The sequence below is a fragment of the Neopelma chrysocephalum genome, unplaced genomic scaffold (genome assembly GCF_003984885.1).
Source record: "Neopelma chrysocephalum unplaced genomic scaffold, ASM398488v2 Primary Assembly neopelma1_25, whole genome shotgun sequence".
Classification (NCBI taxonomy): domain Eukaryota; kingdom Metazoa; phylum Chordata; class Aves; order Passeriformes; family Pipridae; genus Neopelma; species Neopelma chrysocephalum.
The window spans coordinates 32,464,469-32,487,141 of record NW_020897694.1 but is presented as its reverse complement, the minus strand read 5'-3'; the positions used below and the strand labels follow the sequence as shown (position 1 = coordinate 32,487,141).

The 22,673-nt window shown below is 37.7% G+C and overlaps 1 protein-coding gene across 3 annotated transcripts in view; it reads right to left on the bottom strand.

The window, feature by feature from the left end:
- The window catches only part of PPP2R3B (protein phosphatase 2 regulatory subunit B''beta), a 48,029-nt gene that overhangs the window by 25,078 nt on the left and 278 nt on the right, over positions 1–22,673 (bottom strand). The window contains exon 2 of one of the 3 annotated variants that reach the window (XM_027674797.1): positions 20,927–21,378. In XM_027674797.1, coding sequence (XP_027530598.1) covers positions 20,927–21,274 — 348 coding nt within the window. In that variant the 5' untranslated portion in view covers positions 21,275–21,378. Of the gene's footprint in view, positions 1–5,849; positions 6,156–20,926; positions 21,379–22,673 lie in introns of those variants that run through there. The other 2 variants (XM_027674798.1, XM_027674799.1) reach the window with 2 other exon arrangements.

Genomic DNA, 22,673 nt, shown 5'->3' with positions numbered 1-22,673 from the left:
AGCTGCTACCTGAAACTACCACCTGGGGTACTGAATTTAAAACCACATTCAACTAAAAGCATGTGTGAATGGCCACCACAGGCAAGTCATATCACATGCACACATGCAAAAGCAGCATAAAATAAACAAGCAAACACTGGGAAACTTTCAAATGGTCAAAACTTGATTTTTACTAGTTCAGTGAAGACTGAACTCTTCATCTAAGGTAAAATGGCATTTTTCTGCATGATACTTAACCATTATAGCACACACTTCTCAATCTTCTCCCTTCCAGTAATATATATACTGCACTAACAGATCTCTCACCCAAGTTCTTCTACAACTCTGATTTTGGAAACACTGGGATTCTCCTGATTTGCAGTTTGGTATAGCTGACATAAATAAATTATGCAGTCCTACTGGGAATTGGAGGATGCAATTGCAAAAGCATTATTGCCACAGAAACACCTCTTAACGTGGCTGCACAGGTTTGGGGGTTTTTTTGTACAGTCACATAGAGCTTCAATATCAAAAGTTATGCGGTAAGAAGAGTTTACTGATTTATTCAGAAAAGACCTAGGGTTGGGACAAAATGGATGAAGGTAGTTACCTCCCTCCCCTCAAGGCCACGAACACAAGACCTTTCCATATTACATGCATGTCCATCAGTAATTTGCTTTATATGCTGACAAAACTTTTATCAAAGGCTTTAGAGTTAGGACCCTCTACGAGTTTGCCGTGGTTGACCAGTGAAAATATTTTTTATCTCCTCCAAATGCCCTACTAATTTAAAAATGGAAAAAGGTACACATTATGAAGTGGAAAAAAGCAAGATTCTTCAGAAAAATCTACCCCATGAAATGCAATGTCTTTTACATTTTGTGATAAGACAGAAGTAGTGAAAAAATATTAGTCACTGTATGACTACTAGTGCCTCTCAAACAGTCTCCAGTTTATGAATTATGTCAAATTAAGTATACCCCAGTCACTAATATCCAGTTTGCCATATATCTGCAGCTTTCTCAGAAAACACTCCTACTCGGAGAATACCCTGATCATAGGTCAAATCAGTTCTTCTGTCCAGTATATTCTGTTACCCCAACTGTTCTCAGCAGACAAGCTGGTAAGATCCTCCTAGTACGTGATCATTTTGATTGTACACAGCCAAGGGACCGACACCTGAGACAATTCTAACATTTGTCTACAGAAAAAAGCCCTTGTTAGGACAGGACATCAGTTCAACATCAAAAGTAACAAGTACAGCTTAGACAGACATCCACTTAAACTCTGCAATAGTTTTTTATCCTTCCATGTTTACAACAAAACAAGTTTCAATCACTCGATGCAATTGACTTTAAGAAAAATGCTTTCAAAGAAGAAAAATATCACCAAGTTTAGCCTTGCTACTGAGCTGCAAAGTCAACAGTCGGAGCAAGTATTCTGTCAACTGCTTGCCTGGCGGTGCCCTGAAAAATTCTGATCTGGACAATTGCAAAAATAATCTCATATCCCTCTTGCCCTGTAAAATTGAAGGACATTTTGTATGAAGATGTGCAAAACTGTTTCAGGTTTTCTAGCATCAACAGTCACAGAACATCTAGTATTAGCAGCATTAGTGATTACAGAGGCATGGGAAGTATGTTAAAATGGAGAAAAGGATAGCGAATCTTTTATTCCAAGGGAAGAATAAATACATCAGAACTCTTCAATACTGAATTGGTGGGTCACAAAACTTAGCTGCCGAGGGGACTGACATCTAGACTCTTAAAACACGCATGCAAATAAGCTGAAACAAACTTGCACCATATTGGCTTCTCTATGGAAACAGTACACATTTGCTGTAATAATAATTTAATTACAGCAATACATTTTAAGTTTGAACCAGGAGCCTCCATTGTAGAAATAGTAAAAATCTACCAGTTTGCTTACAGCTTCCTTTAAGAGGCTAAAGCTTAAAACATGGAAATCCACTAGTTTTCCATTTATGGAAAGCCTCATCTTGACTAGCAAGTCTCAGCAAGCAGTTTATATATTTTCATTCTGTCTTAAGTTTTGGCATCAGCTCTTAAAAACTGGCATTGTATCACCAAGCTAGCATCAAGTATAACTATTAGCTACAGTTGGAATGAGATTTGTATTCCATCTCTGGCCCTCCCAGCAAACACTCGGGTTGTGTTCTTTAACAAAGCATTTGTGTGCCTGATGTAAAGGTATTATGTAAAAATGAGTATTAGGTCCTCCCTCTGGGGTGTTAAAAGGTCTACAAACGATGTTAAATTGGAAAACTGATGTTAACAGGAAAGCTGTGCTGCCAGAAGCCTCTAATTGTTACACAACATACTCCTGAGACTACAGCTGTAAAACCAACCGTCTCAATTAAATTTTTGAAATTATTTTTTCCTCAGAAATGAGAATGTTGTCTTCATGACTAAAAGAATAATTGGGTGCTCTACATCACAACCACACATCAGCTCAGCACACATTAGCACCTACAGACCCTGTATTTGTTGTTGTCTTGAACATGCCACCAGCATTTATGTAGCATTTTGGTAACAAGTGAGTGTAAAAGTGATCAAGAGGCACCAGTTTCTAAAGTTACTTCACTCAGAAGGAAAGCCAATCTCGTGAGGCACTTCAGAAGCTGAAGAAACAGTTCTCGTACAGCTGACATAAATAGCATGTATAAGCAGCATTTAGTATCATTAACAGGTGGTCATGAAACTAGTAGTTCTCCATTTCCACACTGAGGTGTGACACATACAACTACATCAAGGAATCACCAAGTACTAACAGCAGATAAAGTTATGATGCATTAAAAGTATCAGAAAACATGCCAGCACTCAGGTCTGGCACTGATATTGAGAGGATTAATTAAAAATTTAGGCCAGCTTTTTTTTACTCCTCTGTTTTTTTTTAATCATTACATTCAGCACAAATTTATTTGACTTTAAAAAAAGTCTGATTTTAAAGTTAGAACTCAACTGTTTTGTAAGGTGATGTGGCCCCTAAGCAGCAAAATAATACCTATTTTCCTAGTTTAGGTAACACTGAGTTACACAGGTATAATCATGTCACCATACACAGATGTATTATATTTTGTTATAATTTTGTTTCAAACTTCAGATATATTTTCCTCACATAGCTGGGATAACAGTGCTGCTTATATTTCAACTCAGACAGGTAGGAATGTTACCAGCTGTCGGCCAAAACAAGCTGCTCAGCCATCAGCAGGTAATCAACCTTTCAGTTCACATCTTTCAGTTGCCAGTACATTTGACGTGGTGATAGTTTCTTCTCCTTCCAAAGTTTCAGATAAATTGATGAGCAAGATGGACACAGTGGCTCTTGAAGTGCTGCATTCCCAGTTCAATATATCCTGTAGGTGTTAAGTACTTAAGAAAGGTTTTGGTCCTAGAACCAATGTCAGGAGTATATGGACTGTAGTTCTACTTACTTTTATGCAGAGTTACTGACTAAAAAATTCAGTTCCCTGAAGTAACAGAGAACATTTCAACAGTTGTGTATTGTTTTATCTTCCTTTTGAGAAACAGATCTTTCCAGAAACCCCTACTTTGCTCAGTTTTATAAATTTTCACTAATAAATGAAAACTGAAGAACAGCCTATTCCACCACTTTCCAGAATAACCCGCCTCACTACTGGTTGTCTATTTAAAGATTTTCAAGAAACTTGATGTGCTATGCTCTAATGACCACCTCTTCTAAACCAGACGGGATTACCTACACAGATTACTTACTTACATGGCCCTATGTGAAAAGCCACTGCCTTAGAATTCCTGGAACTTGTTGGAAGACCCAGTCACTTCAACCCAGTTCAGAGCAGATGTTGAGCCACATGTTATCTCACCCTCCACCACCGTTACTAATTTTTTATTTTAGGATACTAGCTTAGGATTATGTAGCTGATAAATAGCTGTTCCTTAAAATGCACCCAATCTATAAGGTCAAGTTAAAATTAACATTAACATAAAATGTCAGGTAAAGAATGCCCAGCTTCTGTATCAACAGTTACCAGCACCCATACTTAGTTTTTGAAGGTACTTCCAAAAAAGTCTCCTTAAAATCATGAAGTTGAAGCAAAGCACCATTTAAAAAAGGAACCTTGGATAAAATACTTTATATCAAACTAAGCCATGACTGATCTCATATTCTAGTTTTATTCTTCTATTAATTCTGTTTTGCTCAAAGAATTTTGTAATCCAATTAAGGTAGTTTATCATACATTATTCTACATTTACCATTTACCCAGGAAGTGCAAGTCTGGTTAAAAATCAAAAATATTTGCTCATTGTCTGCACTGTAAGTTTATAGCCAGTAGCATGCTAAAACAGAAAAAACCCTACAGATTAGACAAGCTGTTTTTGAAAGCAGTTAGTTGCTTGTAGGTATGAATTACCATACTACACTGAGATGTTTCTAGGTCAACATAAAAAAGCCCTATAAAAGTACAAGTGATCCAACTATCATTCGATGAAAGACGGATCAAGTTAAGGGGCACCACACAAGGTAATGATGTGTTTGTTTACAACAGGATGCCATGACTAGACTAAACTTGCCTCCTGCTCTGAGGTGCCTAAATATTAACTGCTACTACAATTTTTGAATAATTAAGATAGCATTTTCTTTTCACGCTGTCTCTAGTCAACAAGCTCCTTTCTCTGTCTCCACTTCAGCACAAAAGATACAAGACAAAAATCCTTTCATTCACATGTTTATGCTGAATGGTATAAACCAGCACAGTCAACACTTGCATTCTGCTTTGCAAAAAGGAATAAACGTTGCTTATAAAGATCAGATAAAAAAAATTAAATAATAATATAGAAGTCAGAAAGCTAACACATTCTTAGGGTCATAGTGCTCTATGTCCCTCTCTTGAAGGTCAGCTGAAAGGAACACTAGTGCACTGAATTCAAAATTAAGTAGCAGGCTATATTTAGAATGATTTAAAGCAAAAAAATCTAGGATAATGTAATTTTTATTATACTGCTAAACTTTCCTTAATGATAAAAGGGGGAAAAAAAGTCACACATGCCATCGCTGATATACCTTCAGTATATGAGTTAGAAGCGAGGGTGAGGTAAGGACAAAGTGAATGCTTTCACATACCACCAAATGCCTTAAAGTGTGTTTGAGGAAATACCAAATTTCAATTTCTCAAAAAAAGCTGCACACTTTTTCTCACTCCAAAAAGATAATCTCTTTGAACAGTTACTCTATAAGTAGTTTTCCTTCTAATTTTACATTTCAAATATTTCTATTCTCAATTATGAGCTCATTTTAAAATGGTCGATTTAACTCACTGCTGCAAAACAGCAGAGGCATGTGTGAACCATGTAGCAACAACTGATCTCATCCAAATAGAAAGTCCAAAATAAACATAATCTAAAGGAATTCGGGATCATCATGCAAGTATGAAAGCATCTTTTAGCATATTATGCTTGCGTTAGTAAAGTTACAGCCTAGTTCAGTGTATTTTATATTCACAGTTCCAGTAAAAGGTAAATTAAATCCCCTGAGGAAATGCATGGAGATCATGATTATGCAGATCAAGGAAAACAGTCTTTAAAAGTCTAATAGCAACAAATGCACCAACTTTCCACTGCGTATACCTCTGTTCAAACATCATACTTTAGCTGTGATACGTGCTTCAGCAAACTCATTTTTTGTTTGCAGAAAACTACCTGCATAGTCTTCTGAAACACAGAAGAAATCAACATATAAGGAACAGACTATCAAAATCCTTCTTTTAGGATTACTTTAGCAAGAACTTCCACATATTTCTGCCAGTTTGTGTGGCTGTGAAGGTAAAACTGACAACAATAACTTAATTGTTTAAGAACAGAAAGACAAACCTGGACCTGCTGAAAAGCTTTCAGCCTCTTCTTGAATCTAGAAGGTAAAACAAAATCACATCCTCGAGCTAGCAATGCCAACTCCTTTCTTAGATCAGGATCTTGCCGTAAAGAAATCTCCTTTATCCTCATGCTTTCGGATTTCATGTAATGTCTCTGTCTGCCAGTCCAGGCACTTGAGTCCCAGTAAATAGCAGAGCTGTTGTATTATCACACAGTGCCACTTAAAGCAGCAGCTGTGCCCGAGTTCTGTGATATTATAAGAGTCAGCTCAACTTCACCCGCTCCATACATTAAAGGGAACTTGGCTGGAATCGCAAAAATAGATTGGAAAGTCACTTTGGGGGCCTGCCCTTTCGTCCATGCATTCCAAAGTCTAAATGGGACAGTATGAAAAAAAAAACAAACCTGTTTGGAGGAGCATCTATAAAAGCTGCTTCCAATTTTAAAAAAAGCAAGCCCTACAGGAATGCAGAGAGGCCAGTCGTGGTTATTTTGTAGCTTCCTCCTCCTCCCATCCCCCTCAGCTTTCCCTTCTGTCACAAAACACTCACTCTCTAGCTTCAATGAAGTACCTCACCAAAGGATAAGGCTTATTACACAGCAATTAAATTCCTTTTAAATTCTTTCATCCTTTAGCTGGAACTGTATTACACTGGCAAAATGAAGGCAACAACAAACTCTGCAGACTTTCAGAGTGGCTCACATAATCATGTAAAAAGATTTTTCTTTTATATTCATCTAGATGTAAGTTACTGTATTGAAAGAATCTAACAATTTAAATGCTAAGACAGAAAGCAGTAGCAGAAAAGAGGCAAATGTTACCACACTGAAATGCTGCTTTAAATCATTTTTTACCAAAAGGCTACATTAGAAATATCAATGATGTCAGACAATTTGAAAAAAGTTGACAGGATACTTTTTTTTTGTTTGCTTAAATAGATAGGAGCTTTATAAACATTAACATCCACATACTAGATTGCACACGTGTCACGTTTCAGTAGCACTAAAGTTAGAGTCAGCTACCACTCTACTCTATTTTCAGTGTATTGAATCTCAAATACATTTTATGGGGGTGATGAGGCCAAGCTTTAGTCCACCTCAATATTCTTCATGGAAATAGAAATCTGATACGCTTTTGTGGAAATTGAAGTGACCTTCCGTCCTTCCTCCTTTAGAGTTTTAGGTGCATTAACTGATAACTGGTAAAGTTTTCATATTTTATATGGGTATACTTTTATCACAGCAATCTTTAGGAAATGTTCCTATTTTGACGACTTTTTTTTTTTCAAATATCACCATTGCAGTTATGGGTATGGCAATTCTTACCATTCCAGTTCAACCTGTAAACACTCTTAGCACCCCAAAATTCTCTTAAGATAATGGTATGATGCCTACCTTGTCATACCCAAGTTCAGTTACTAATAACACAAAAAGAAAGATCTGGCCAATCTTACTCTGTTTTCATTCTTCATGTTTTAAATAAAGCCATTTTCTTGATTACACAAACATGTAAACAGCCCAAGAAACACTAAAATAACTCTTTCAACACTACGTTTGAGATTTTTCTTACTGGATGGCACTGTTTTACTCCCATATAATCTCAGGCCTATTTATCCAATCATAGCCATTCTGTCATGTAACAGTACATTAAAACCCCACAGTAAATATCCTTGTATGATTAAGAAAAGGAAACTATGAAAAAGTGATAGTGAAACATGATTTGTCTTAATTGGATCCTTTTTTAGTTTATCACACACTGTTATGAAGTAATGATGATAAAACACCTGTTTTCTTGGTTTTAATTTAGTATCCAGTCCCCTCCCTCTGCTTTTTTATTGCAACTCATTATGAAGATATTTATTTCTTTCGGAAGTGGGAGAACAAGAAAGGAATTGACAAGGCAAGAGTCAGACGTTGTGTTTGGCATGACCAGACTATCAAACTGCATTGAGTAGAACTGGTTGTCACTCACTGTCTTTTAGGAAGACTAAATCAACTAACCTGGGTTAAACCTTGGCCACAGTGAAGCCAGCAGGGAACTAACTAGTCATGCAGCACACAACAGCAGCATGCCTGGAACTTGAGATGAAGGACTGAGGTGTTAGAGTAGGAGAGGAATCCTACTCTGGCAACAGATACACAGACCAAAATATTTGTGGAAGGTCACAAAGGTTGTATTGCAAGGCAGATTGTGTTTCAGGTTAGGCAAAATAGGCCATACTTGAGGTAAGAAAAGGTATTTTCTTGCCTAAATTGCTTTCTATTTTCATCCCTTTTTCACCAGGTGATGCACTTCCATTTGCTACTACATTCACAGTCTTGTTTGATGTGGCTGTAGTAAGTCATTAAGATGACTTACTATGAATGGAGAGCCAACCTAAAAGACTGGAGCTGCAGTCCAAACATCAGAAGTCCTGAACCTGCAGTCCTGAACCTGCTGAAGGAGCCTCAGTAAGAAATAATTGTTCTGAACATGATACTGGAAAGAGTTGTATATTTCCCTCCTTTATTCAAGTGGAACTCAATGGTCCATCATCACATAACAGGCAAACCACATTCAGTAATTTGAATATTCTGTATTGCTTTGTAATAATATTACTTCACTGCCCAAGGTAGATGTTAAGTCAATCCCATTTTTAGCCTAATACTGTTTTAGCACTATGTTTTCAAACCTAGTGGTCGTTACATACTTGGATGCAGCACAGTTGTCAAAAGTTCCCAGGTTGCAATATATGAAGAAGCTACATGCAATTGAGTATACTTAAGTACACTGGCAGCTACTAATCACCTCCTGTTCACCAGCTGAAGGGAAAAGGGGTTTGTATTGCCACATTTAAGGAGACTGAGTATTTATAAAGCAATATGGCCAAAAATCCTGTAAGATCTGTTTTAACCTTTTCAGTCATGAATTAGCCATAGGAGAAAGGGAAAGCCAGCTCCCATCCAGATTGAACTGGGAGTGTTCAAGTATTGCATTACATTTATTCTAAATCTGAATTCTCTCCAGTGAAAGCCAAAGCAAGATCCTTTACTGGGTAAAGGGCTGGATGCCAGCCACGAAGCTGTTTAAGTATCCTGGCAGCTTATTATTAGCTAGATAAACAAACAGAGGGGAAGATGCATGCTCAGAGCTTCCTTCCAAAGCTAAAGATATACACTATGAATGGATCGGACTCAAGGGACTGCGGCTAAAGAGTTTACCACTTTAACAGAGATCTGAACACACACAAGAGTAACACAACACAAACAGCACAATATTTTGGGTAATGTAGAGGAAATAGAAACTTGAAGAATACCTTAAGAAACCTCAAGCATTTGCCTACAAAAACAGAATTTCTTGTCAGAAGCATACGTCAACTGTATATTTAAAGTCTTAAGACACTACAGGGAAGTGATCTCAAGTCTTTAGAAAAAAAGCACCCCAACATTACAGGAAGCCCCCAAGAAAATAATTTAAATATGTAATAAGATGTATTCAGCCATACAAAACCTTTAGTTACTGAGGTCCAGTCTTCAACCCAGTAACATATGAACCAAAATGACAGAAATTCTGTTTGGCCTTTGGAGGCAGTTTAAATAAGGCTGAATGGCCAAACCCAATGGCAACAGCATAGAACCAAATAGAATCCCTTAGCCTGGGATGCTGCAGAAAGTAAGTGTGACTCCTAGGTCAGCTGTGGAAAGAGAACTACCTCCACAACAGCCAGTGTAAAGGGTTATTATGCAACTGTGTAACCCTTTCCAAAATAACTGATTAGTAAGGGGCAGAACACAGCAGTTTAAGAGAAGATAACTAAGGCAAGATAGCACCTTTCTCAATATAGAAAAAAGATGAAAGAGCATTACTTGGTACTAAAGATATATTTCAGAGGTTTAAAGTGGAAAAAAACCACTACTAGTAAAAACAAATAGTTCAGGAAGATATATAAGAAGTTAATGAGCCAAGGATGCTTGCTAAAACACAGGTACTATTGAGGCAGGAAATACAAAGAAAAATTACAAAAATATACTAAAAGACAGACAAATAAAAGAAGCAATTCTTTGCTAGACTAAGAAAACAAGTAAAAAACCCTAAAACAAACCAACCAAACCAAAAAAAACCCAAAACAATCACCCAACAAAAAAACCCCCCTGAAATGCTGGGTTCTTTTTTTCCTCACAAAACATTGTGACTAGACTATCACCATTATTAAATATTATCAAGAATTACTTCTAAACCAGATAGTTCCTTACCTGGCCTTTTATCTACTAAAAGATCCTGGAACTAACTTCTTGCTAGCAACTTCCCATTTCTAACTGCTTTGCATGAGTAGAGAACAAGAGAACAATGCATTTGTGAGCTGAAAAGAATAACAAAGTATAACTATCCATCCCTAAATCTCCTTTGGATGAGAGTCCCACCTTTTTAGCAGTACACTGACAAAACCCAAGGGACATATGTCTACCATGTATAGATAACAGGGGACCCCTGGTGGCCTAGTGGTTAGCATGCAGGACTCTCACCTCTGCGACCCAGGTTCGAATCCCAGCCAGTCCCCTGGGCAGATGGAGCCCGTTAGCCCTGTAAGGCCATCCATCCATGAGAAGGTCACTCTAAACAAACCTACGTCCTGAGGACTTCACTGCCATTGTCCAAGCTTGCTTGGCCCCGGCAGATGAACCTTAGGATTAAAGGGTGGGCTCAGTTCAGCGCAGGCTGTGTCTCACCTAAAAAATCCATTGCGCAGGCTGGAAAGGTAAAAAGACCTTTCCCCAAATCTTCGTTCACGAAGACTGGCCATTATAGATAACAGAAGGAGTCAAGTTATTATGCTCATACTCAGCCACCAGCTATGCAAACTGATTGCTTTAAAGTTATGGACAGTGTTTTGAGTATGACATGCAACACTGATGAACTGCTAGATGTTGACTCTGTGCAGTTAAGAAATCTACCTTCATAGGAAGAAACGGATGTTTTTGCCTTGGAAAGAAGTTCAGGGGAATCTGGGCCTAGATGCACATTGTTTTTCTTGGAGGATGCAATGCCTCCCCCTTAGAACAGGAAGTCTTGCATGTGCATATCTTCTCTAATGATTATTTACATTTTCCAGTACTCTTGAATTAGACAAAGCAATGCCTGTAAGTTCTTTCCAGGCAGGCTGGGAGAATCCAGACTTCTTACAAGGCAAAAAAGTGAATAAAAAGACAGCAGTTAGATGTCAGATGTGTAGTCATGCTGGTAGGCTGGGAAGGATGGGCTGATCAGATTCTCTGCACATTACCAAAAGAATGCCATGTATGAACACCATGCCATGGGTTGTTATCAGATTGTAAGATAAGACACATGTCACCTTGCTATGATTATACAGCCTGGACTCCAAAGACATAGCATGGGCCTTTTCAGATTGCTGACTAAGTTCAGCAAGCACCAACAGCAGATGTTATAAAACCTGAGCCTGACAGTAAATGAATGGCTTATATACCTTCCAGAACAATTCTCTGCCATTGTCACTGGAGAGTGGAAGGCTTGGACAAAGTTTTAAAAAGCAAAGCCTTGCTGGTAAGTCTCAAGCTGCAGAAAGGATTCCCTTACTTTCTAAACTCCTTCTCAGGGAAGGGATTAAGTGCGGCTGAATCCTACCTTAGCCTCGGACTGTGTTAACAGTATAAATTTAAAGGAATTACAGAGGTATGATTAAACCACTTTGTCCCACAGGTTTTAATGTTGGCAAAACAGATATATTTATATAAATGAATAATTTATTACGACAAATTAACAAACAGGTGAACAGACGAAAGATCTTAATCAGAAGTATTTACTACACAGTGCAAAAGCTAAAAATCTACTAGTAGAGTATTATATAACAAAGTAATATAGTGCACTGTAATAAAGCAATTATATCAAAGCAATTGTATTGAAGCTAGCAAAAGAAATAATTATTAAGTAGAGATTGATATAACTCACCACATGAGATAGCGAGCAGAACTCTCCCTTTCTCTTAACCCCTGGGGAATAACCATGAAGAGGTGTCCCTGCTTCGTGGGAGAAGCTCCACACTTCAAGGAAGTATGTTGAAGAATCTGCCGTATGGAAGTTGGACTGGGCTTTTATAGTTATGAAGTGATGGACTGGTAGTCACAGATTTACAAGCTCACAGACTAGCTTATCTGTCACATCATGTTTGCAAAAAGGCATGTATATTCGAAGTCTGGTGAACCAGGATGGTCTTAGCATAATTTAACACCAAGACAGCACCCTGGCGCCAGCAGCTGAACTTGTATGATAGCTTGCATGATGGCCTGCATGATGGTTTGCATAGTATGCATTATTGGATTTCAGGTCTGTTCAGGGTGGACCATCCTGCCACAGCCATCTTAAAAAACATTATCAGTTTACATTTTATTTGTGTACAGCATAAACTGAATTTTAACAGAAACAGATTGCTGGAATAGTTCTACAGGTGGAGCCTATTTATTATTCATGATCTTCAGATGACCCTATTCATCAGATCATGAAAACCAGGATCACCCAAATTGATGCTGCTGAGGTGGCTACTAAAGAGAAAGACATAAGCAAAAAAATCTAGTATGGATTACACAAATTAAAGTCACACTTGCTCTAATAAGATGCTGGGGTTTTATATTTTAGATGAACTGTGATGCTACAGAGACTATTCACAGAGGAAGCTACAGTCCACAATATATGCACTTGTAACTTTACCAGTGTAAGCCTCTGAATAGCAGAATAGGTTGAAACGAAGAATCAGTTCAGGCTGATTCAGAATGCCACTGAGATATTCCTATAGGTGACAGCAGCTTTTACTACAGAGTCTAATGATACATATTTTACAACTTTTCAAAGTCACACTGGCCGTTATGGATAATTAGTAATTTCTACATTGCTATTATTTAACTTGTGTCACCTTAATTTAAAAATGGACAGAGTAATCTGGTATAAAGAACATGAATGACAATGTTTTATAACTGTCCAGCAACTTATTTCAATTTTGCACCAGCTGTTCAGTACTTCCATAATTTTGACATTAACTGAATTTTCAATTAATCCTTTCAAAAACATCATTTCCCAAACTAGAATGATTGGTGTATGAAAGTACAACCACTATTTTAAATCCAGCATCACAGGCTAACACAACACGTAATTTAGTCCCTGAAATCACAAGACAATAATTTTGAGTCAGTGACAGCTGCAGGACAACTTCTTGCTTATGCTTTTGCTTGAGATTTCCCTCCCCAAGGATCTTAAAGCAAAACAAACAAATTGGGAAGTTTAAGACACAGACTTCGTTCTACAAGTCTGTCAGTAAATTCAGAAATTGTTAATTTACCAATCAAAACCAGGGTTTCTGATATTTCTATGAATTTCTATGAAGACGTACTCTTGATCTAACACTACTGTGTTATTGTATCAGTTTGATATCATTGCTGATTCAGGAAATGGAGGCGCCAGAAACTATACTGATTTCTACAGTGCTAAATGAAAAGTTAAGCACTTCCAAACTTGCAAGCAAAGGACAAAGTAAAGAAAGAAGGCAGAGCAAAGAAGCAGGTCACTGTTAACCAAGTGAACTTTATCTTTCAGTATAACTTAAGGGGCAACCATTACACAGGAAGAAAAAAGACCCAAGGAATAAGACATCTTACAGAGGTATAACACCACAAATACATCGCCAGAACAGAAACAGTACTCGTGACTTTCCTCCAATCTCCATTACTTTAGGTCTTTATGTGAAGTCTAAATATTTTTTCAATCATTCTAGAAAATCTTTCTAAAATCATACTAAGCTTAAATTTGTCACTTGATAAATAAGCAGGTACTCGAAATTTTAAGTGGTATTTTTAGTGCGTTAAAAGCAATTAAGAGTTCTAAACTAGTGATCTTTTGTTTAAAATCTAAAATTACAACAGAAGACAAAGTATTTGCTGTAAACGATGACTATTCATGAAGACTATTAGTAGATGGGAGAATAATCTAGTTCATCATTAATTGTTCTCAATATTGCAAAATTTCAAATAGTTTGTCTTAGTGAAGTATGCCACAAGGATGGCTATTTACAATACATCAGTGATGATCATATCTAGCAGATATGTTTACAAAATTTAGAGGATTATTTATTGTTCATCAATATAAATCTAGCTTCCAAATGGATAAAACTGCTTAGAAACTGTTCTCCTGGTTCTGCTGAATTAAAAAAACAAATCAAGTCAAGCCATTTCACAAGTTCTACAAACCTTGTTCTGTCAAGAAGGTCAAATTGAACCTTGTTCACGGTGAACACATTTACAACTCTGTTGTACAGATATTTTGCAAGGATTTCCTCAGCATCCACTCATGAGGTTTTCCCCAGCATATAGATTTTTACAAATGTTGTGAAAATCTCCTTGCAGACTTCCAGCTCATCTCACTTGCCTGAAATCAGCCAAAGTTACTAGTTAGATCTACATAGAACAAATATGTAAGGCTAATTCCATATGAATGAAGCTAAACAGTATGGACAAGGTTAATTAAACACATATCTCAACAGCACAAGTACCCTGCAAGTACCTGTGGTCTAGAAATATTACTTGGGTGGCTCTATAGTTTCTAGCTATTTTTTACATAGAATGGTGATTGCTATGCAAAAGGGGCACATCTAAGATGAAGTACTGGGACACACTTTTAAAAACATTTCTTAGTTACTGGTTAGGTTTCTATAGACCCATTTGAAGTTGTATCTGTCATTTGCAGAATATAAACTGATCTTATCTACCAAGACATTGGTACCATGTGGTTAACTTGAAGACAAGAACACCACACTAATACAGCCCAACACAAAGGAGTTATTTACACATTATGTCACTGTTAAAACACTAAATTTAGTAACGTTTGTTGTTGACTGCAAAAAACAGTGATTGCGCTTAGCTGGTATCTCCTTGAATCAATGCAACGACTTCAATGAAAGTTAGGCAACTTTAAGACAGTTGCGTGTGCAAAGCCTCTAAATCTCCCAAGACTTGGCCATATGATACTACCACTGGCATTTTGTAGATTTTTCTAACATTGCTTGCTGAAAAATTCTGTGCAGTCATTGACTAGGTCAATCAGTGGACAAACCAGTACACTGGATGAGCTGCATTTGTACTGAAGGAAGCCCATATATGGTTTTGGCCTCAAGTGTATTTCTTGCTGACAGAGTAAGTGTAGGGTGTATGGAAATGTTCTCAAAAATATAAGATGGGTTCTCAAGCATCACTGAAGGAAAAAAGAGAAAGCTATCTCCTCTATATCAATATCTAATTTCCTCCCAGTTAAAAGAATCAACTGTTTAAATGGCTGATGTAAAGCTAAAATTAAGCTTATATGTTTTGAAAGACCGGACAGAGAAGCAACTGTAAGTAAGTACTGATCTTAAAAACAAACAAAGTTCAAAGCTATATAAGAGTTAGTTACTCAAAAGAAGTGACTATGATTAATAAATTTCATCCAAATATTTGAATTTGTCCCGTGTCAGGATTCAGGGGAACTTCAAATTTCAAGAAAGCCACACATAATTCTGAATTTCATTTTTCAGCACTACACATGCCAAAAACTCCTAAGACTGGATGCAGCATATAAGAAATATGAGTTTACAGTAGGACAGACACTTTCAAGTGCAACTGCCACTTGAACAGTTTTTCTGTTCTAACAAAGCACAACAGAATTAATATAACTGCTAAGAAAAGTAACATTTATATCCCAGGGTACCAGATGCAGATAGAATAAGGAGCACTATCAAAAAGCTACAACAGTGAATAACATTAAGTTTCTCAATTATAAATAAAAAGAACAGATAGTTCTCTAATCAGGATAATGGTTCTTCTGTTCCAAGCTACTCAGTACAGCAAAGCTTAAGAAGATTAACACAACATACTACCAGCACTGCTTGTGCTGACTACTATTATTTCACTACACTTGAAACTAATAATGATTTTATAGGAACACCTATAGCTGCACTCTTCCAGACTTTAATATGAACTTTTGGCTGCCCTTGCTTTATTGGCACCATAGAAGGAGCTTTATTGTGAACACACTAGTGCTGACATCTGTCATAGTACACTGTTATCACTGTAAAAGTACATCAGTTTGATATCAGGTTATTTACAGTCTCCCTTTAAGTCACGGGCTCGAGTTGAAAGCCAAGTCCACTACCCTCCCTCACTTAGTGATGGGACATGGCACTACTAACACTATCTTTGCATAATATAGATTTAGGGAGCTTATGTGTTAGACCACACTCAGTCCTGCACAGCGTAATCAGGTGCGCAGTGCAGTGCTAATACAGTTTACATAACCCAGGCTTAGTACTTAGTATTGCTTCTACTATTAAGGCATACAAGGCAGCAATTCAGATGCAGACACCATATAAGACCAGACGCTGGACACGTGAAGGCCAACATCAAAGCTTAACAGCTACTTGAGCAGGGTACAGGATTCAAACACTGTCATTCCTCTTATTTTTCTGACGTTTTATGAACATTGTTTCTCCCCATGCTAATAGAAGGTAGTCCCAAAGACACGGACATAGCACACCACTGGTCTGACAGATGCAGGTACAAGCCTAGTTACACTTTAACTCAAGCCCTCAGAACTATTTGTTTCAAAAACCAACTCTTAAGTGTTGTTATACTCAAACTTTGGTCAATGTTAAAAGGTTTAATTCTAGTTCCCCTTTAAACTAAAATGGATCCTAGCAGTACTACATCATTTAAATCGAGTAACTATTAACAAAAATTTGGTAGGAATGTTATTGATGAAAAAAAGCTATGCAGCAATATATTACAACAGTAAAAAAAAAATTACAAGTTACAGAAATATGAGGCAATAAGCTTTAATTGTCACAGGATATCAAGTGTGAACATATGCTTATCGAGCAAAGGATATAGAGAAACCACTCCAAGAAGTACCTTTATATCAAAGGTTGACCCTGCAGAGAAATGGAAAATAACTTTCAAGTACTTCACATCGTATCACATTCTCTCTGCACCACCACCCCACAAAATGCCCATAGGGAATTCTGTGAATTGTTTCCCCAGATGCCTTGTACACCAGCTGGTTAGGATTAAACATCTTCCCTATGGCACTTTTTAGGCCTTGAGGACTAGCATTTGTGACAATGTGATGAATAGCGTACAATTTTGTATACCCCATAGGTTTAATATAATCTGGGGCACCAGAAACACTGTTAAATCCATGTACATTAGTGATGAGGGTTAGAAGAAATCTACAACAGTTATTCTTCAAGCTGGAAAGTTACAGCTCTAGAATTTCCTTTCTTCAACAATATAGTCAGAAAATATTCAAGACTTGAATGTTGAAATTTTTCTATGTCTCTGATTTTCTGTTATTTTAAGATTTAGCACGGGAGATTCTGCTTGCAGAATATGAAGTGCTAGCAAGCACTTCACATCACATAAGAAAAGTGACCAGAACTTTGCAAGTACAGTGTTAGTACAATGGGTACAGTGAGACACCAACCCCACTGTGAATGGCAACCATGCAAGTAGCGCAAAGCACCTCCTCTGAAGAAAAGACTAGAACCCTAAACAAACACTGTTTTGTTTTCACTTGCACTAAAACACACTATAAGATAGATTTTCATGGTAGAGTTCTGTCTAGATTTCAAAATGCGCATGTGGATTAAGCCAGTAGTTTACTCTGAATATGGTTTTAAGTAGCCTGTTCAGATGAAAAAATTCCTGTTTGAAGCACTTCAGTTTTTTGTTCATTTTTAATATAAAGATCTGGTAAATTCTTTCATTACTGGAGAAAGTACTTTAGACTTGCTAATTAGTGGAGGGCTTCAACTATCTTGAAAGATGGCAAATTCTCCTCTGACAAGACATAAGTATTTCAGCAAAACACACGGCAACTTCTGAATTTTGGATAAAAATATAACCCTCAGACTTCAATTACAAACTAACTTCTTAAAAAAAAGAAAGATCTCCTTGAATACAATAACTGACAGCTACAGTGCTTTTAATACTGTTTAATGGTAGCCATCAGCATACCAACTTATTTTGCTCATATGCTACTGTTTAAAGTGTCAAAGATTAAATATCTAGTTAGATTCAAGACTGGTCTTCTGAGAATGCTTCCCATTCTGAAAAACATGTTTTTCTAATAAGTGCAGAAACCTGTAGTATGAAAATGTTTTCCTACACATTCATATTTACTACCTGGTAATAACCTGAGCACGGCAGTTTTCTGGTATCAGCTTTATTGTTTGGTGTCCTTCAAAAAAGTTGCAAGAACATTTTAAGACACATGAAAAGGAAAACAGCAACCTCACTCATAATCAAATGTAGTGATTCAGCTCACTGACACTGAAAACATATCATGCCAAAATGAGTTTACTGATTGTATGATGTTTTATGAGAATTCCAGTGTACAGTAAGAAAAAGTTTAATAAGATGCTTAAGTTGATTTATATAGTCCTAAAAGAAATAATTTTCCAGCTCTTTATGGCTGGATGTAAAAGCTCTTTCCCAATATCACTGCCGGGCACACAGAGCTGAGCACATTAACTTTTACCACTTTCTAGAACTGCTATTTAGAATTTAAACCTGTATTACTGGATCTACAGTACAAGCTTTCTTTTTAAAAAAGCTATCTGAAACAGTTTCTTGCATTTCTAGAAGTGAGATGAGGGCCTCAAACTTACTTAAACTCATATGAGGTAGGTAAAACCATTTGTGATTTGATCTCTGAAACATAATTAGGTGTACAAAACCAGACGCATTAGTTTTGACACTGCAGCGGGTAGTTTACAGAAGGAAACGGTACATTTTGCTTTCTGTGAGAAAACACACTGTCATGGTGTACACATGCAATTATGCAACTCTTGGTGGTATTTAAGATCCGATGTCAGTTGCAAATGCAATTTACACTTAAAGATTAAGAAACTTTTGGATTAAGCTTCAGTTCAGCTGAATAATAAAGCCATAAATAAATTTCTTACTGCTTGGAAATTCCCCCTGCCCAACTTTCTTCAAGCAATCAACAACTTAACCCTCTATGTTTTCTCTCAGCACTATATAAACAATTCCAATTAAGTAAAGAATGTTACTCTTCATTAATCTCTTCTAGTTCCTTTTTGTGGGATCTTCTTCAAGCAATCAACCAAGACACATGAAGAGAAATTACACTACACAAATTAGCAATCAAGTACATCAAGTAACAGTGGGTTTTAATGGCAACTCTTCCTTTGCTTGCTTTTATCTAATACAATAAACTGAGCATCTGCTGACTTTCTGCATTTCACTAGAAATGAAGGTGAAATGTGTACTAAAACATAATGATGTGAACATAAAAAAATATGTAAATCAATTGTCATGCCTTGCTGTCCGGCTGGTAATTACACATAAATAGAGGTCCATATTATTGTAAAATCAATCTAAACAAACACTAGATTGGAAGTGTGATGTTTTGAAGCTAAGAAGTGGGGACTTAGAAGTTGTCAAGCTAGGTAAGTATACACACTCAAGGCACACTGACAACAAACAAAAAATAACCAATACTCTTAAACAACCTCAGCTCTGTTCCGTCTACCCTCACCAACCTGAGCAGGCTTCCCTGGGACAGCAGGTTTGGCCAGTGTAATGAGTTACATGCCAAAGTATGTAGAGTAATTGGGAGTGATGACCTCTTACAATTTCCCAGTATTATTAAAAGATATGAATTTATAGTCCTATAGCACAAACAGCATGCCTCTTAACAACTCTTCGAAGTCCTCGTGAACCTCATGAAGGTCAACAAGGCCAAGTGCAAGGTCCTGCCTGGATCAGCCAAATCCCAAGCACAAATATAGGCAGGGTGGGGAATGGATTGAAAGTAGCCCTGAGGTGGAGGATTTAGGGGTGCTGGTGGATGAAAAGCTCAACATGACACGGCAACATGTGCTCACAGCCCAGAAAGCCAATTGTATCCTGGGCTGCATCAAAAGCAGCGTGGCCAGCAGGTCAAGGGAGGTGATTCTGCCTGTCTACTCTGCTCTGCTGAGACCCCACCTGGAGTGCTGCATCCAACTCTGGGGTCCCCGCTGTAAGAAGGATGCGAACCTGCTGCAGCAAGTCCAGAGGAGGGCCATGAAGATGGTCACAGGGCTGGAGCACCCTGCCTATGGAGACAGGCTGAGAGAGTTGGGATTTTCAGCCTGGAGAAGAGAAGGCCCTGGGGAGAACTTACAACACCTTCCAGTACCTAAAGGGGGCTGACGAGAGCTGGGGAGGAACTCTTTACAAGGGCATGTAGAGACAGGACAAGGATTTAAATGACTTAAACTGAAAGAGTAGGTTTAGATTACATATTAGGAAGAAAACCTTCAAATTCTTTACTGTGAGGGTGGTGAGGCACTGGAACAGGTTGCCCAGAGAAGTTGTGGATGCCCCATCCATGGAAGTGTTCAAGGCCAGGCTGGATAGGGTTTTGTGCAACCTGGTCTAGTGGAAGGTATCCCCGCTCAGCAGGGGGATTGAAACTAGATGCTCTTGAGGGTGCCTTCCAGTCCAAACCATTCTATAATTCTGTGATCATATGAAGGCAGATCATACATAAGCAATGCTTAATTTTGTCGATCACCACATAATTTTCTATCCAGGTTTTTTTTACAATTTATGAAAAGGGCTAGAAACTAGATTGAACTGAACTGCAAGTTTAAAAAGAATATTTTAGGTTGGGGGCGGGGTTGTCATTCTTGCACAGAGGCTATTGTCTGTTATAAATGAAGACCTCATTAGAAAGGAAGCACTGAGTGTACCATGCAGTACCAAAACAATTACTTTGTTAATATGCAGATTCAGTGGAGCCAAATTTGAGTCTTGTACTAACAATAGTGCCTGGTATCATTAGACAAAGGAATATTTGCAGTCAAGGCAGTACGTTATAAAAGGAGCACAAACACGAGAACTTACATTTAATTTTATGTTCAGTGCTGCTGCTTCACTCCACTCCAGATACCTCCTGAGGGGAAACTACTTACTTGCATAATTTACCAAAACCACAAACACAAAATGCAGTTCCATTTAAACAAATAAGTCTAATAAGTAAGAAACAAACTTACTACTTTTGTTCTTGAGGATTGACGTGTTGCTCTAACATTAGAAATGCTCCTTGAGGTAGCTGGAGTTGCCAATGGAAGAGTAGTAGAAAGTTGAGGAGGACTGAAGGACATTAAAGGCAATCTGGTATCTCCTAATATGGACTGCTTGGAATTGGAATTTTTATTAGTGAACCTCTCATTTTTACTGTTTCCTGAATCTGCATTACCAATCTCTGTTTTCTCCTCATTCTTGACTCTTCTCAAGCAGTCCTTTATTGTCGACTGAGTTGCAGGCTGACTCAACCAGCACAAAAAGAGTTCATCTACCTTCATCTTCATTGCAGGTTGCAAAATTTTCCCAGGTGACATTTTCTACCAGTTTCCTTGTTTTCTCGGTTCAAATTCAAAGTCAAGATTTGACAATCATCTAAACATTCCACTTGACTTCTAGTGTTTCACAGACTTCATGGTTCCTGTTAAGAAAAATATGATTATTAAATCTTACAGTTTTAACCAAGTGTTGATATTTATTCCCTCAACATACCACCAGGAGTTGAGTTACATTCTAATATGTGATTTCAACAACACTTTATAAGTGTTATCCATTAATCAGTCAGATTCAATTCCAATAATTTCTTCTAAATAATAGATAACTTCTTTTAAAAGCATGTTGTTTAAATGATGGAGATTGGACAAAAAGACACTGCACTTGGACTTTCTCAATAGATATCTAACAAATATCCTCTAATAATGTGCTACAACCCACATGTATTATGATGAATAAGACTTGACTTATAATTGCACATGCTAAGAACTAAATGTCTAAGTAGTTTATGCAAAGCCTTGATGACAGAACAAGTAAGATTTAAGAAGCAAGTCTTTCAGTCAAGAGGTTTAGAACTAAGACTGAAGGTTCAATTTTCATTCTGAGGTCTGTGCTACTGACTTAAAATCTTGCAATCCCCCCACATGATGCCCAGCTGAATATCCCAAAGCTTGGTATCACAGTCATTCAATATTTTAAAAACTGATACTTGACATCCACTTTTACAGTTTTTCAAAACCAATGCAAAACCCAGTGTGACTCAAGAATTGGGATAGTATGATTTCAAGTTCAGCTACTCAACTGAAACAAACAGAATGCATATTTTTTTTTAGAGAGAGATAGAGGACTGGAATGAAACACTAACAGAAACAAGTTACTATCGAGATCTGGTACAGTTTAAACAAAAACTATGCTTCCTCATGTTTGTTTTTTTTTTTTTTTTAAAGCCTTTGTCAGTATTTGATCTACATGCATAAGGCAGCAAAGATGTATGGTTGGGCTCGATGACCTTAGAGGTCTCTTCCAACCTAAATGATTTCGTTCTATGATTCTATATGTCAATACTTTGCTGAAGAAGCCTTAAAATAAGCACTTCAATCAGGAAATTAATAACATCTAGCAAACGAACAACACTATTAAAACCCAATGCTCATCCTCATCCTGTGGCAGAACTGGAAGCCCTATAACACCGCATCACTTAAACTGTCGCAACTCAGCAGTTTAGTTACTCCGTCTCTGAACCTGAAGGTCACGTCGTTTCGCTACCTTTTTGTCAGACCAACACCTTCACGGCACCCGCGGCTGTGCCCGGACAGCCCCGAGCACCATCGGCGTGCGAGGAAACGGCTGTGGGGAAGGGCCAGCCCGAAGCCGCCCGGGGAGTGGGGAACCACCGCCGCCGCCACCGCCGCCGCCACCGCCGCCGCCACCGCCGCCGCCACC